Here is an 18,081-nt window from a genome sequence, read left to right as displayed (position 1 = left end):
TTCTGGTCCACTAAGCTCAAAATCAAATAGTCAAATTCCTGTCTATTTAGTCGTTTCTCTATATACGTGGGCTAGTTTATCTTCAAATGAAGCAACCCTTATGTATTTACAGTAATATGTGTGATATTTTGTATTATTTATCATCGACACAGACTAACATATTTGTCTTTGAGTTATTTTCTTTGTCAGGTACTCAAAACTAGTCTGTGTTGAGAAAATGGCTGAACATCCATACTTCACAAGGTCTAAAGACCCCAAAGATTCCTTCTCTGATCGATGTTTGTCAAAAGGCAAAGAAAAAGTGGTTGAAAATGCTGAGAACACTGATTTGACCGAAATTATTGTGAATACCACATCATTGCTGAACAGAACAAGTTGATTGCACAATTGTTCCAGCAGATTGCTGAAATGAGGGCTGAAATGGATAAGACTCGAGATTTGACGAATCTAGCTATTGTTGCCAACACTTCTATTCCAGACAACGGAAGGCATCCACTCCATTTTCCTACTTCGGACCCAACATCTGGCCCTTATCCAAAAAATTCATCCACTGCTACGAATTCAAAACCTCTCATCATCGACTTAACCACCTTTAATCCACACCATGCTAGCTCATCACACCAAAAGTTATCTACTACTCAAAATCCAAATACCAATATTTTCCAAAATTCTCCTCCGATCCATCAAATCACTACTCAAATTGTCCAAAACCCACCTACCACTCAACTCATCTTTCAATATCGCCTGAATTGTACCCTCTCATTACCCCACATATTGAATCCGGTCATTATGAGAAGAAGAAGAAGAAGGAGTGCAAGAGCATTAGAGAGGAAGTTATGAATGCAATGAAGGACTTTCGATACACCACATACATTGCAGGGTTGAATTATGAAGATTTGTACATTCATCCACATTTGGAGCTTCCAAAAGGTTTTAAAGTACCAAAATTTGAAGCATTTAGTGGAGTTGAGAATCCTTTGACTCATTTGAGGGCTTATTATGATCAACTCATTGGAGTTGGGAAATATGAGGCTTTGTTGATGCGACTCTTTAGTCAAAATCTAAAAGGAGAAGCATTGTAATGGTTTATTTCCAAAGAATCCAAGCAATGGCCAAGTTTGAACGCTTTGGCTAAAAACTTCATTGAAAGGTTTGGCTACAATGTAGAATTTATTCCTGATCGATACTCTTGGGAGAGAATCAAATAGAATTCTACTGAAAGCTATCGAAAGTATGCCTACCGTTGGAGAAGAAAGGCTGCAAGGGTTAGGCCTCTCATGACCGAGAAAGAGATTATTGAAGTCTTCGTGCGCTTTCAAGAGCCGGAGTACTACAATAGGATGTTGCTCATTTTAGGAGAGAAGTTCAGTGAGATAGTTAAAGTTGGTGAAGCAATTGAAAACGGTCTCAAGACCGGAATAATCATCTGAATGACTCACCAAGATGAATCCTTGGGACTATTGAGGAGGAAGAGGTAAGATGTTTCCTCTATCTCATTTGAATCAAGCAAAAAATCAAAGAGCCATGCTGGTCTCAATGTTCGAAAGTCCTTACCATCCAAAACCTACCCTTTAGCTCTATAAAATCCTTACCTCATCAAACCAAATTACCAAAATCCACCACCAAATCATCCAAATTACCAAGCTCCATTGCCAAATTATCCAAATGCCCGTCATAGCTACCAAGCTCCACAATACCAAAATTTTCAAACACCAGCACCTACTCGCCAAAATCCTCCAAGTTATCGTCAAGTATATCTACCGTCGCGAAATAATTACAATCTTTCTTGTCATGAGTATTTGAAGAAACCTTCTCGACTCTTTACTCTTTTGGTTGAAAGTCAAACCCAACTCTTTGAGCAATTGAAATCGGTTGGTCTGATAAGAACAATTGATCCAAAAAATGTCAATGTCAATTCCAGAGTTTACAGGTCTGATCTTCATTGTGCTTACTATTCAGGAGGTGCTGGACATACCAATGAGGATTGCATCAACTTAAAACACAAAATTCAGGACTTGATTGATCAAGGAATTGTCACCCTTCCAACGGTCACTTCCAATACCAATGGTAATTCATTGTTGAATCGTGGGGGATTCACTAGTAGCATCTTTTATTTGTAATTGTCTTATGTTCTGTAGTTAGAAAATTATTCTTTGTAGTGAACTACGTCTGACCTGAATTCTCCAGAATGAGATACGTAGGCGGCCTATGTCGTCTTCGGTCACTTTTTTATCCCTTTTTAATATTTCTTAGTAATGAACTACGTCTGACCTGAATTTTCAAGAATGAGATACGTAGGCGGCCTATGTCGGCTTCGGTCACTTTTTTATCCCCTTTTAATATTTCTTTGTAATGAACTACGTCTGACCTGAATTGTGAAGAATGAGATACGTTGGCGGCCTATGTCGGCTTCGGTCATTTTGTTATCCCCTTTTAATATTTCTTTGTAATGAACTACGTTTGACCTGAATTCTCAAGAATGAGATACGCAAGCAGCTTGTGTCGGCCTCGATCATTTCCTTATCAAAATTTCCTATTTTTGTTAATCTTTGAGAGGGGGAACTATGCTTGACCTGATTCCTGCCTCAATGGGATACGTAGGCGCCACAAGGGTTCGGTCATATCTCCCGTAAGATTTCTGTGTTTTTTACAATAGAAACTGGGACAGAATTTTTGAGAGGAATTCAAAAATTCTCAAAAAAGAAGAATTCTACAACAAGTCAAGACTGGAGATATATCGAGAATCGCAACTGGGACAGAATTTTTGAGAGGGTCTCAAAAATTCTACAAGTCATATATCAACAATTAGAGATACTCCAAGACATCTAACTGGGACAAAATTTTTGAGGATGACCTCAAAATTCCTTCAAGCATCATTAGAAGTTTGTAGTAAATTTCAAATATTTCAAGCATATTAGAAGTTTAAAGCTAACTTTGAATGATCTCTGGCGTGGTTAAAGTTCATAGTCAAATGCAGCAATCTCCGACATCTTTGAATTTTAGAGTCAACTGCAAAACCTTTCAATAATAGCAGATTTTGGGAGGACCGTTTCAGAAATTTCCTAAGATTTAAGGATTTTTGAATTCTCCAGAACAAGCTATCGGATAAACCAAAGTTTCAAACCACGGACTTTCATTTAAGCTACGCATGACATGACATTTGTCAGTGATTTTTTAAAATCCCTTTTTAGGCTTTTGATATGTTAAATATTTTGTATAATTTCATTTTATGTCTATCGAGGAGCAAGAGATCGGAGTGATCAACCGAATATAGAAAGACAAGGAGCAAGATATTGAAGAACTCAACACAGATCAATTTGTTTTAAAAACTACTAATTTTTCTGTGGATCCAGGTTTATAAGTTTGCCTCAAGATCATCATATTCCTCCATTCAATGAATTTGGAGAAGTTAAAAGGGCGAGTAGCTCTCCAAAATTGACAACTTTTTTGTAGATGCAGAAAAGTCATTAAAGTTTTTTTTAGAAGAAAAAAGAAATATTTTAGAATACAAGAAACAACACCTCGGTCAAATTCCCAGCAAAGCATGAGTCACAATGAGTACAAATCATCAAGAACATATGAAGAATATTCACAAATTGTGTCGATATAAGACGCGGCAATGTGAAACCCCAGAGGGACATTTCTACAATATTATCAGATGAGATAATACCACTACCAAGAGGAACATATCTGTAGTATTATCAAATGAGATAGTACCACCACCGAGAAGGACATCATCGTCATTTTATCGATGAGATATCAGCATCATGTCTATGGATCAACATCATCCTACCAATGGATCATCAACAAAGCAACATCATCTTGTCAATAGATCAACATCATTCTACCAATGGATCATCAACGAAGCATCATCATCCTGTCAATGCATCAACATCATCCTACCAATGAATTATCAACGAAGCAATATTATCCTACCAGTGGATCAACATCATCCTACCAATGGATCATAAACGAAGCATTATCATCTTGTCAATGGATCAACATCATCCTACCAACGAATCATTAACGAAGAATCATCATCCTATCAATGGATCAACATTATCCTACCAGTGGATCAACATCACCCTACCAATGGATCATCAACGAAGCATCATCATCCTATCAATGGAGCATTAACATCATCCCGCTGATACATCATCAATCATTATCCTATCAATGGAGCATCGACGTCATTATCCTATCATGTAGCAGCGTTATCCTACCAATCTATCATCATCATCCTATCAATGAAGCATCGTCATCCACATCATATCAAGTCATCTACTGCGTCAAAACCAATGGAGGCTGTCGTCAGAACATTTATAGAAAAGAACATTTGTTGAATACAATAAAAGGTATCACTTCTCTATTTAAATTACAGTTTCTGCTAACAAGTTTATTTCATTCCTTGTCGAGAGCATCCAAAAGGATGAATTCTCAAATCAAACCACAGGTGCAGATGACATAAAAAAAGATGCAGCACAACGTGGAACTTTTCTTAGCACAAGCTGAGGAGCAAATATTCATTGAGCCATCCATCTCGTTACATTTGGATAATCATCGAGCCATCCACGTCCTTATAGTTGGATAATTATCGAGTCATCCACCTCGTTACAGTTGGCATATTATCTAGTCATCCACCTCGTTACAGTTGGATAACCATTGAGCCATCTAGCTCATTGTAGAGATCACCGAAGTTTTTCGTACAAGCAATGACATTTCCAAATCCTCAGTAAATCACGAGTTGTAATGGACATACTGTGTCCGAAAGCGGTATCCATTATCTTCTACTTTCAATACTTTTTTATTTTCTCATCTAGTTGAAATAGATGTTTATGCTCATTTGTTATATGCAGGATCTTTCTTTATTTTTTATTCAAACTACTAGCTAGAGCAGCACTATGTCTACTAATTATTTACTTTGAGTGTGCAGACATATACTGAACATACTTATGTGACATTTTTCACAGCAAGAGTAACTGAAAAAGCATCGTAAGAGATGCTACCAATTTTTCCAATTACAGTTTCTACTAATAAGTTTATTTCAGTCATTGTCGAGAGCATCCAAAAAGATGAATTCTCAAATCAAACCACAGGTGCGGACGACTTCAACAAGGATGCAGCATAACGTAGAACTTTTTCTTAGCAGCGAACTGGGACATAGTCCAAAGAGGAGTGCAAAATTCTTAGGACGCGAGCTGAGGAGTGACTTCCACCACAATCAAACCACACCCCTATCAGAAGGCATGAGGGTTTTCCTTAGGTCTATCGGTTTCAGTCTCGCATTCGGAAAATTTTGATTTTCACCGGAAGCAACTTTCCAATCTAAGTGACAATGCACCAAAAGCTTTGAAAATTATGTCCGTTTAAATTCTTAATTATGGGTGTGAAGCGCGCCACATTCATGACTGAGAGGTTGCAAGCCTCTTTTTCATACTGGACTTACTTTGTCACTCCTCCTGAACCAAATGATATCTTAGCATAAGAGATTTCATTTTCAACCGATTGAGTCGAACTACAAGCAGTCTGATTCCCTAAGTCAAGGGATATGTAGGAGGAATCAATGTTGAAACTCGGCTGTATTCCATTATTCGCTCTTCCTAACCTGATATCAGGATGACTTTTGAATTCTTTCAAATCGTGCGTCAAATCAAGCTTATCGAACTACAAGTGACGTGAATTCTCATATAGCCTGAGATATGTAGGAAACTATTTTCCGGGGTTCGACCACAATTCCCAAAGCCCGTACCAACATCCTTTTCCCAAAAGAAGGAGATGTGATCGGTCAAAATTGGATTCGTCAATTTCATTTTCCTCTGATTTCTTTCATCAATCTAACTAAAACGAGGGACAGTTTATGATACCCAATTTTGACCCTGCTCGATAATAGTTAATTTTCGAGCTTCTTATTATTCAAACGATTTAAAATAATTAGTTGTATCAAATTCAAATAGTTTCAAGGTTAGTTTAAATAATTTCAATCGATTGTTATAGTATTTGAATAATAAATATATTTCACATAATTATATAGCTAAATAGTATATTTTATAAATGTTTGAAAATCATATCAAAAGTTTGTTGCTTCGTTAAAATAAATATTTTATTAATTTAGTTTTAGTTTGAATTATAGTTTTAATTTTGAATTAATTAGTTTCTTGAAAATCGATTAGTTTATAATTAAGTTAATTATTTTATCTCGTTAAGTTTAAAAAGCTCATCAATTAATTACGTTAATTTGTCCTATTTGAATTCGAGCCGAATCTCCTAAAATTAAATCATTCGGCTACCTTTTTAATCAACTTGGCTAAATTGTTAATTAGTTCCTATTATCATTTTAGCCAAAATCTAATCTTTTATTCAAACCCATTACTAGACCAAAGTTTGGGCCACTTTTCAGCAGCCCAATACAATTTCCAGCAACACATTACACCGATCCAGCCAGATTTTCTCTTGATTCTCAACCATACAATACAAACAGCAATACCCCATGAAGCAATACCTCAATTTCCAGCCCCAAATCAACCCAATTCCAACATATTAACCCAGTAGCCCACCAATTATTAACCAAAAAGAACCCAACAATACAATACAACAGTAGCGTACAATATACCAAAAACGACCCCACATGGTTTCTTCTTCTTTTTTCACGCATATCAGACGACACAATAATAGAACCAGCAGACCCCTGTAGCATTTTCTTCTTTGTAGCAAAGAACGCGTATACTCCAAACTCCAGAAAAAATTGAAACCCAGTGAAATTCGACCTCCAGCAGTGCAGACGTGAATTCAAGTCGCGTGACTCTCTTCTCTCCCTTATCTCTCGTACAGAAGACAGGTGTTGCAATCTCGATGATGGTTTGTACTTGCTCCTCGAATCGAACAACTCCCTTCATTTTTTCATTGAAGATTGTACAATCAATAAATGGACAGCTGGTTCGACCTTATCCACAGGAGGAGTTTTTAAATTTTGAATTTAAAAATTGATCCCTTTCTCCCTCTCAATTTCCCCCCTCCCAAAATCTGCCTTAGCTCTCCCTCTATAAAAAAAACTCTTTTTTTTTCCAGTATTGGGAGTTGGAGATAATATTGGGAAGGAGGTAGCACTAAAGAAGAAAACACCCTAAATTACTACGAGTATTTACTACGACATACGAGTATTTAGTATAGGTGTCGAGTATAGAGACGAGAGAGGATTTAGTTTTTCTTCTCAGATTGGACGACTCATTTGCTTTTCGAAGCTCATCAAAATTGGCTCATAGTGGTGGAAGCGCTTTCAAGCTCGTGGTTCCCGTTCGCTGCCCGAAAAAAGGTAATATCTACTTCTTCACTTATGTTCTATTTTGATTCCAAGCATTATGTGATAAACTTGCTTTTGTTGGGTTTCTCGGCCTCTGTCTTGTTCTCTTTTTTATTTTTTGACTTCAATACTCTTGGCTGGAAGTTTGTTAGGCTTGAATATGAGCTTTTCGACTTAGTTTCTTCGCTGTGTGGACTCTTAATTGATCATTGCATTTTTATTTTTATTTTTCTTTCGTCAGATTCTTCGGCTTATTTTGTATCCATGAGACTAGTTAAACCTCTGTTTTACCTTGTTCATTTGGTTTCAACTGTGAGTGTATCATTTGTGTTATTTGGATTATTTGCTATTTGGTTAGCTTTCATCTGTATGAATGTGATTGTATTCTTGGCAATCTGTTTTGGTGTTCTTCTTATTGTGAAAGATTCTTGTTAACGCTAGTTTAAACTTGCATTATAAGTGTATCTAATCTTTATCTCTGCTTAGTCGAACTGGTATTTATTTCTCTTTGGGTTTTACTCGTGATAGTATAGCTCCGCTCTTGTAATGTATTGATTTGACCAAGGTTTCTCTTACTTTTTCCAAAAAATCACCCCTTTTGTTTTCGTCTAATCTGCAATATCTATCATGAGTATAATTTGTTAGTTAGCTTAGTTATTTATTTGATGTTATTGCTCAACAATGCTATTCTCTTTGTGTATTATATTTACTCATGCCTATATTTATATTGTTAATTACTGTGATTATAGTATTATTTATATAATTTTTAAATCTATAACTAACAAAAAAGAATAAGAGAAATAAATTTAACATAGTGAAAATACTAAATAGTAATGAAAAATTATTACTATTACTATTATTAAAGGGAAAATACATAAAAACCCTCCTGAACTTGGCACGATAACTTACTTTAGTACTTAAGCTACACGGGTGTTTATATACCCCTTAACATCTTTTATGTGAATTATTTTCAACCCTCCGAACACCAGCTTGTGCGCGTGTTGTTACAGCTTAGAACGGCGTGTTAGTCATCTTTTAACATTTTTTAAAAATTAAATTTGCCCCTCCAACGATAATATCCGACCCACTACCCATTTGAAGAACAATCTTCACTTTTTAAGAACCCTAATTACCTCTTCTCCCTCACCAACCTAATCATCCAAAAATGGTGACCTAATTTATTATATTTTTCTTGATTTTTCTCAAATATTAGCTCTTCAAACTTAAAAGTTGAATCTTTGAAGGAATTATTGTTCTTCAAAATGTAAGATTCAAACTTATTCTTCTTCATCTATTATTTTGATTTTTGTTTCACTTTTCAGTTTTTCCAGATTGTTTATCAGTTTTTCAAGATTGTCGTTACTTCTTGAACAAAATTGTAGCACACAATGCGATCAATTACTTCACGCTAATGAAAGAAAAATCTTGAGATTAGGTCTTGTAGATTTGAGAGAATGAGAATCGGGCTTAGAGATTTAGGAATATTTGTTTAGAAATGGGTCGGGTTGTATTTTGGGAACGGGGGATTATATAAAACGGGTAAGATATTTTTTAAACCCTTAGTGACATGGACCAATGAAAACGCGCGTGTGTAACAATGTCCAACCTTCAACTGGGCTGGTGTTCGGAGGGTTGAAAATAATTCACATCAAATATGTTAAGGGGGTATATAAACACCCATGTAGTTTAAGTACTAAAGTAAGTTTTCGTGCCAAGTTCAGGGGGATTTTAATGTATTTTCCCATTATTAAATGAAAAAATGGAATGAAGAGCCGACATACCACGAGTTGGGCCCACACAGTTCATCAACAAAAGAATAACTTTTTGATTGGACATATGAGTCATTAGGTAAATTGTTGATTGGTTTTTTGGTCCAATAAAGAAAAAGTACACCTTTAAAGCAAGATATTACAAAGATTTAAAAAAGGAAAAAATAAAAAGTTCTGAAAATACCCTTGTCATACAAGCAGGCATTTTGACGAAGACATGCCTGCACAGGACTCCGTGCCAGCACGGGGACTAATTGTTAATATTTTTTGTCTCAATTTATGTGATATCATCGAACTTGAGAAGTTATTAAAAAATTTATACTCCTATGATTTTTAAAAATATTATGAGTTGATAATTATTGTAAGTTATAATACTTTGTTTGTTTCAATTTATGTGGCATATAAAGGATTTCAAAAATTAACCATTTTTTATGTCCTTTAAATATATTAAATTGCTAATTATTATAATTTATAGCATCTTTTTAATTTTCAAATAGTATATGTTACTTCCATGTCCCAATTTATTTGGCATTGATAGATTTTTTTGGAGTCAAGTGATTTTCTTATATGTATTTTAATTTTTTCTAAATTGGTTAATTATTGTGATTTATTGTACTTTTTACGTCAATATAATATATGTCATATATGATATATATTATATTAAAATTTTCGAGTTATAGCAGTAGATTTAGACTTTCAAGTTATAACATTAAAAATTTCAGGTTCTAACAAATTATTAAAAAAATGTTTTTAATAATTGAAAAAAGTTGTTTAAAGATTTTAAAAAAAAAAATGGAATTGATGGTAAAAGGTAAAAAAAAAATTGAAATTGTGGTGTTAATTTAATTTGAATTTAGTATAGATAATTAATAATTGGCACGAAATAAGGGATCCAAACTAATTAAGATTATTTAGTATCCTTAATTCACTCAAATTAGTTAAAATCAAATAAAAATCAGATCTTATCTCTCTCTTTTTTCAACTTTTCTCTCTCTTCATTGTTTCTTCATTGTTCTGCCAGAAAATTTTTCCAGTATCGAGTAATTGAAGTTTTTTTTTTTATATTTGAAAAAAATTGATTTTGTTGTGATGTACAACAACATATCAATATTAATTAAACATGGTGGAAGATGGGATCCTTCAGGTTAGTATTTATTATTGTTTATTGTTTGTTTTTAAATTACAGTGAAATGAAAAAAAAAATGATAAAACTATAAATCGTCAATATATTTAAGGTGATATCACTTTTTGTTAATTGTTGTGAAATATATAGTATTAGTGATTTTTTGTTTTTGTGGTTGTTTTGAATACTGTTTTTTTTTTTCTTAAAGTATAAATTAAATGTATATTTTTGAATGAATTTGATAGAATAAATGGAAAGAAATTTGTATGAAAGTGTGTTCAGTAATCTATTTAAAAAGTTATTTAAAATTTTGACGAATTGTATGAAAAGTGATTTAAGTTGATAATGAATTTGATAGAATAAATGAATTGAAATTTGTATGAAAGTGTGTTCAGTAATCTGTAAAAAAAGTTATTTGGAAGTTTGACGAAATATATGACAAGTGTTTTAAGTTGGTATTAAATTTGTAATCTTATACACAATTAAGATACAATAGCATTAATGTTAATACATAATTCATACAATTTTATAGTCAAATCCATAAACATTTTTTTAATAATTCATACAAAATACATCACCCAAATTTTATAGTCAAATCCATAAACATTTTTTTCAGATTTGGAACAAATTTCACACAAACAACTGTTTTGAAAACAATAATAAGAATAATGTGATATAATAAAAATAACTATTTTGAGTAATGTGAAAGTAAATTAAATAAAGTACTTACCCTTATAATTGTTTTGGGGTTTTTGTATTTTGGTAATTCCGATTCCTTCTTCTTTGTTTTTCTTCTTGTAGATGGTTTTGATGTTTGATCAACTTCAACATTTGTTGATTTTTTTATTTTTTTCTTTTTTTGTTTGACTAACAAAATCCAAATCGGAATCGGAATCGAAATCAGAATCACGAGGGGTTTCAACAAGTGTTTTCCCCTTCCTCTTATATTCCCCTTTTGATTTGCCGGAATCACACTTTCCTTTGCTTCATTATTTTTATCTTTTTGATTCTTCGATCGAGAGGAACCACCGGTCGCCAGAATTTCAACAGTTTTAGGCGGGGTGTTTGGGATAATATATTGAACGATGGAGCATGAACATCATCGATTGAAATTCCATCAAATTTGGGACTCTTTCGAGGAGTTTCAATGGGTGTCTTAAACATGATGATGAATAATCGTGGGGGAGGGGGGTGGACTATTTTGAAGTTAGACTTGATGAGAAACAATGGTGAAAGTGGGATAGTGGGTTGTGGCATCTAGGAGTGAATTAGCGTGGGGAAGGGGGGCGGGATTGACGAATGGGGATGATAACGGTAAACAAGGAAAGAAAATGTGTATGGAGAAAATCCCTAAAATTGGGTAACTGAAAATTTTAGTTCTAAAAAAAGGAAGTGAAATCAAATTAATTACCTATTATTAATTGATAATAAAAACCTTTAAATAGATTAATAATTTATTAAATAAATAAAATTTGATTTTTAAATAAAATAAAATTTAATTGATATGTCATAACCCGTAAATAATCTGTTATAAGAAAGAATTTTTAAAAATAAATTTAAAACCCGTAATATTTACTCTTAAATATGTATATGGGGTGATTTTTCCATAGAAATATTACTATTACTATTAAAGGAAAAACGGAATGAGGAGCCGACATAGTATTGTGAGCCCATGAGTTGGGCCCACACAGTTCAACAAAAGAATAACTTTTTGATTGGATATATGAGTCATTAGGTAAATGTTGATTGGTTTTTTTGGTCTAATAAAGAAAAAGTACACCCTTAAAGCAAGAGATTACAAAGAGTTGAAGAAGGAAAAAGTAGAAAGTTTCAAAAATATCCTTTTATCATACAAGCAGGCATGTTGACGAAGACATGACTACTTGTAGACTCTTCTATTAAGTAGTAATTATATATCAAATAACTATATAAAAGTATTAGTAATTAAATTTTAATTTTCAGAACATAAGTAATAAAATCAATTCAGTAAAAAAAAACTCGAATAATTTTTTTTTCAAGGGAAGTGCTAATATAATTCATTAATTCAACATGGGTGAATGTCCATACAATGAAGGGAAAATGCCTCAAATATATCATTAAACTTTGAAAAAAAAGATTTATTTATGTCACTCGTTAAAAGTTTAATTTATTTATATCATTTAATTTAACAAATAATTGCATGAATGAACCTTTTCTCAAACATAATGAATGCATTGTATTCATAGCATTAGTCTTTTCCCAACGATGATATTATCTTATATATGTACCAATTCTTGATAATTCATATACCAATCAAATAAATTAAAGTCTTTAATTTTTGTTTTGAAAAGACACTTTGTAAATTATAAATAGGTAATATTCTCACATAAAGAAGAATCGAAGATAACTATAATTTTTAAAAATATCTTAATAAAATAATTTCTACATTCTAATCTCTATATCTCTGACTGATATGTATTCATTATTTTATATTACTTATATTTTATAACAGCCAATTGAATATTAGCTTATTTCACATGCATCATCAACTTATATATCCAACACATCGACTTATATATGCAAATCTTTGATGATTTATTTTCGATAGATTTATGTTTCAAATATATATGACATTTCCCCACGTGAAAGTTTTCTGTCATGTTGCTGGAATTATTGTGATACAATATCAAAGGTAGCTCCACAAGCCTAAAAAATAGTAGCCTCAAGTTTTTTTTTTCAATAATAAATTATAGGTATATTTCTCAAAAAATATATTAAGTATTATTTATAGAAAATATAAAATTTTATTTATAAAAAAGATTATTAGAAATTTAACAAATTTTAAAATATTATGTCTGAAAAAATTAAAAATTAACTATATAAATTTCATTAAAAGTAAAATATTTTTTTAAAATTTTTTTAATCAAATTTAATTTTAGATCACTAATATGTTTTAGCCGTCCAGTACTATTATAGCGCATGCCTGTCAGGCAGCCTTATGAGTAATAAATGATTGCTCATAAATATCTTATTTCATTGAAAACGCCCACTTATACATATCTATATCTATTATATGCTATGTATGGACGGAAAATATCTATGACTATTATCATGTGTGGAAAAAAAGAGAAGAGAAAGTACTAATTCGGTTATGTATTATTTTATATAGATATTAGTTATTTATGTATTATAAATTATTTAAGTACTATTACTTATTTTATACTTTATTATGCATAAAATAACTTATAAATATTTTTATAATTTATATATGTATTATTTATGCCAGTTTTTAAATTATCAATCAAGCATGGTATTAATTTTATACGTGATTATTTTATTTTTTATCTATCTATAAAACATCATATAAATTATAAAAATTTATACATAAAATAAATAATTAATTTCTTATCCAACTATCAAACTACCCCTACTAAGTGGCTCACGGTCACAAATTTGGACGTCAAATTCATCTTTTTCGGATAGACAATTAACTTCTACAAGTAGCAAAAAAAGACATTAAAGATAAATCATGAGTGGACGTTATATTAACTCACTTAGTACAATTTTGGACCAAGACAAAACTTTACTATTTTCTCTGGTCAATGACGTACATAAAAATTTTAGAAAATAGTATTGATATTTATAAAGGAAAAGATAAAAATTTAATTATCATACTTATAAATTATATCTTTGACTCATTGATTACAATCCACTTAACCACAATTTTAAGCATGAATATATTATATTTTGTAAAAAATATGCTTAGATTGAGGTGTGTTGCTTGACACCCTTTTGCTCAATGTGGTCCCGTTCATGCCTCCAAACATGTTATATATACTTTTTTCTTTTTATTTTATTTGACATTATTTGATTTAGTACGATATTTTACAAATTTTGCTAATTGAATATTAGCTTATTTCACATGCATCATTTATAGGTGATTGTTAAATATCGGCTTAATATATGCCAAATCTTTGATGATTTATTTCAGATAGATTTAGTCTCAAATATGATAACTACATTTCATGTATTAGTTGTGCGAATTTTAAAATTGCCAATTAAACGTCATATTATTAATTTTATACCCAATTAACTTATTTTCTCTCTACCTGTGAAGTATCATATAAATTATACAAAAATTAATATACAAGTAACTTATTTAATAATCAACTATCATCAACACTTACCAAGTGGCCCACATCACAATTTTGGACGTGAAATTCATCTTTTTTGGACCGACATTAAAGATATACAAGTAGCAAAATTGAAAAGATATTAAAGATAACCCACGACTCATGCGTGGCGCAAATATTATCGTACAAATTTTTAGGCGAAGACAAAAGCTTTATTGTTCACCCCAATCATGTCCATCTTGTATACTTCTTTCTCATATTTTTCAAAAATCAACTTTTAAAATTTATTGTAAAAAATAATTCTTAATTAATTGTATAACTGTAAATTACTTTATTAAGGATAGAAGAAGAGTTTTAAAAATAAATTATTTTTAACTATACCGAAGTATGACACTATTTTTTAAAAAATAGACTAAAAAAATGAGATGTCACATGGTTTGGGACTTGGCTTGTTAATTTATTCATCCTAAAATGAATAAGGTATTTGACTAATTAAATAATATTTTACTCATCTTACTTTTTAAGAAGGTATTTGACTTGGCAAAAGTATAAAAATAAAGGGAAGAGTTATAAAATATATGGTCTAAAAGTAACCTAAGTTTTTCATTGTACCATTTAAAAACAAAATCAATTATCGTGTAAACTTTTCTGTGCGTATTGATAAACAAAATCAATTATCGTGTAGGACTTATGTGTCTAATTGTTCAACTTTATACAAGTTTAAGTTTCTATTTGTGCATACCCAAAGTTGGAGGGTATAAATGTGAAATGAAGTCAAGTTAAAGGGGTTATTTATGTATTATGTCTTTTCACAATCACTAAATATATATTTTCAATATACAGGACTTGTTGGTAGCTTCAATGGATACTTCATCAACATCAATTGAATGGATTTTATCAGAACTTTTCAGACATCCTAATGTAATGAAGAAACTTCAAAGTGAGTTGGATTATGTAGTTGGCCAAAAGGGGATTGTAGAAGAAAAAGACCTAGAAAACCTACATTACTTAAACATGGTCATAAAAGAAGGATTTAGGCTCCATCCAGTTGCACCCTTATTACTTCCACATGAGTCAATTGAAGATTGCACACTTGATGGATTTCACATACCTAAAGGATCTCAAGTTTTGGTTAATGTTTGGGCAATCGGAAGAGATCCAGATGTTTGGCATGAGCCTGAAAAGTTCATACCAGAGAGGTTTGTTGAAAGTACTATTGATGTTCGAGGACAAAGTTTTCAACTTTTACCATTTGGTTCTGGCAGAAGAAGTTGTCCTGGTTTACAGTTAGGGCTTACCATTGTTCGTTTGGTGGTAGCTCAATTAGTTCACTCCTTCGATTGGGAGTTTCCAAATGGTATGATGTCAAATGATATTAACATGACTGAGAAATTTGGTTTGGTAACAGCTAGAGCTCTATCTCTAATGGCTATTCCTATTTATCGATTGCATAATAAGTAAATGCACATGTGAAAATAAGTCAAATAGTCACACTATCTCTAATGGCTATTCCTATTTATCGAGTAAAATGAAGTATCTATTTTTCGTATTTTCAGTTTAAGTGTATGTGTGGAAACATTATTATATTGTACAACTTGTTAGTTTCATTTTAGTTTTGAAATTCAATAATCTCTTGCTAAGAAAATAATGACAGTATTCTTCCTCTTCTAAGGGATATGATTGTCGTTCAATAATGATTTCCTTAAATATATTAAAACACATCTAGCTAAAAATATTGTTATTAATAATCTCTTTTTATACTAAACATCAGACGTAAAATATGATTAATGTTTCTCTAATAGGTGATGTTTTAGAAAGACAAATTGGAACTCACAGAGATAAAGTCTTATATCATGCGTTGAGCTGTTCATGACTTGATTTGGATCGATTTTTGGCTAAAATTACAATCAACTTAATTTATTTGGCTTTTTAATTATGAAAACGAATCAAAATCAAATATAATTCATATTACTAGATTTGGTTGTATTCGATTTGGTTTGATTTTTTCATAAACATAATAGTGTTTCTCTTTTATATATATATATAGCAAGAGATGTTTTTATGCTTTTATGAAATAAAAAATAAAAAATAAAGTAAATGTGCATGGAAGATTTCTCATTGGTTTTGTTTCACTAACCGAAACCATTTCTCATCGGCTTAAATCACTAGCCAGAACCATTTCCTATCGACTTCATATCATTTCATTAGCCGGAACCATTTTTGTCACGCCCCGAGCCTATTCCCTGAATGTGATTGGCACTCGAGAACCATTGTTGGCCCCAAGCGAACCCTTGGTCTGATTCAATATTCAGCGGAAGACTTACTCAACAATAAGAGAACTTTAAAAGTAAAACCTTTAAACTCAATGTCTCAAAATAATAGACTCAGAAATGTATAAGAACATTCAACTAGCCAAAAGAAGGCAACTCGAGTCTCAAACATCAACAATGGAAATGAAAAAGACTCATGAACTACAATTGTCTATCTATGAAGCCCCTAATACTATGAGGGGTGTCGGGACAAGACCCCAGATCATCCTAACAAACTGAAATAACAGAAATAAATGAGGGATCCTCCAGAAGCAAGGAGGCCACCAAACAACTCTGGGACTACAAGTGGTATCAACGAAGCGCCTGTTGATGACCCTGGTTACCTATTTCTGCGCATCATGAAATATGCAAACCAAATAGCGTCAGTACATGAAATGTACGAGCATACAAGGGGAAATCTAAAACATGACATAAGCTTGAACTGGAACTGAAGAAACATACTCACCTCATCTCAGCTCAAAGGTACTCAAACTCGGAAATACTCAACTCAGTTCAACATAAAAGCAACAATAGAGATGCATTATAAAGAAAGCTTTTAAAACAGCTGATAGCAAGCATTATGATCAACACATAGCCTTTTCATTTCAACCCCTTTTTATTCATTAAGATTTATTAAGTGAATAATTAACCATTCACCTCATTCTCATTACTCTCAACATACACACAATGAAGGGAATACACGAATTATAGTATATTACAGGGTCTTGGAGATCACTTACCTTAAATCGATCAACTAGTCACTCCAAGACTTGAGTCTCCCCCTTTCGATCAATGTCCAAAGCCATACAATCAAATCAATCAAGTATTCATAATAAATTTCCAGAAACAACAATACACAACTTATATACTTTTTAAAATGGGTCAATCACAAAACCCAATTCTGAAAATCAACGCTTGAAAATGTTACTTAAGGCCTTAATTAGGAACTCATTGCTCAAAATCATTTCAAAAAATGACTCAAAATAAGTTCACAATGCTCATTTTAGTTTAGAACTTGAGTTCTTGAAAAATCTTGTCATTTGCCAATAAATTCTCAAATTTTGATGTTATAATCCATAAATAATCAAAGGGAAATGAAGTTTTAGGATCACAAAATTTTACCCAAACGATTTAGCACAAGAAATCCTTTCGAAAATCGCCTCCAAGGGTTTACCAAGCTCAAAAATGAAAAAATGATGCTCAAAACCTGAAATTTGCAGGTCAAAACCACTCTATGATGTCACAAAAACGACCTTGGATTCGCTAAATGTGAACCCCGTGAAAGTGGGGACCTTGCTTTCGCAAACATCGCGATCGCAGCCCATGGTTCGCTTAAGCGAACCCTGCCTAACTGAGGCCCTTCACTTTCGCGACTAGGGTCTCTCTTTCGCGAACATTGCGATCGCAAGGCACCCTTCATGAAAGCGAAGCACACCAACATTAGAAAAATCAGCTCTCAAAATATCGAAAG

At 32.1% G+C, this 18,081-nt stretch overlaps 1 protein-coding gene across 1 annotated transcript; it reads left to right on the top strand.

The window, feature by feature from the left end:
* Positions 1-217: 217 nt before the first annotated feature.
* On the top strand, positions 218-15,791 carry LOC125829569 (cytochrome P450 71AU50-like). Its single transcript, XM_049508783.1, has 3 exons — positions 218-374; positions 1,960-2,048; positions 15,145-15,791. Exons 1-3 carry the CDS (start codon positions 218-220, stop codon positions 15,760-15,762), a joined length of 864 nt encoding a protein of 287 aa, XP_049364740.1. The 3' UTR covers positions 15,763-15,791.
* Positions 15,792-18,081: the final 2,290 nt, after the last annotated feature.

This window comes from Solanum verrucosum, unplaced genomic scaffold, assembly GCF_900185275.1.
Source record: "Solanum verrucosum unplaced genomic scaffold, falcon-dt-bn FXZP01000031.1, whole genome shotgun sequence".
NCBI classification, from domain to species: domain Eukaryota; kingdom Viridiplantae; phylum Streptophyta; class Magnoliopsida; order Solanales; family Solanaceae; genus Solanum; species Solanum verrucosum.
Note: the sequence above shows the minus strand (reverse complement) of the source record. Positions and strands in the feature narration are given on the sequence as shown.

Excerpts from the sequence above, each read along its gene's own strand:
- LOC125829569 (XM_049508783.1), top strand. The coding sequence starts at position 218 with ATGGCTGAACATCCATACTTCACAAGGTCTAAAGACCCCAAAGATTCC. Across the intron at positions 375-1,959 it reads ATCATTGCTGAACAGAACAA|GAGGTGCTGGACATACCAAT; the intron begins GTTGATTGCACA and ends CTTACTATTCAG. Across the intron at positions 2,049-15,144 it reads GAATTGTCACCCTTCCAACG|GACTTGTTGGTAGCTTCAAT; the intron begins GTCACTTCCAAT and ends TTCAATATACAG.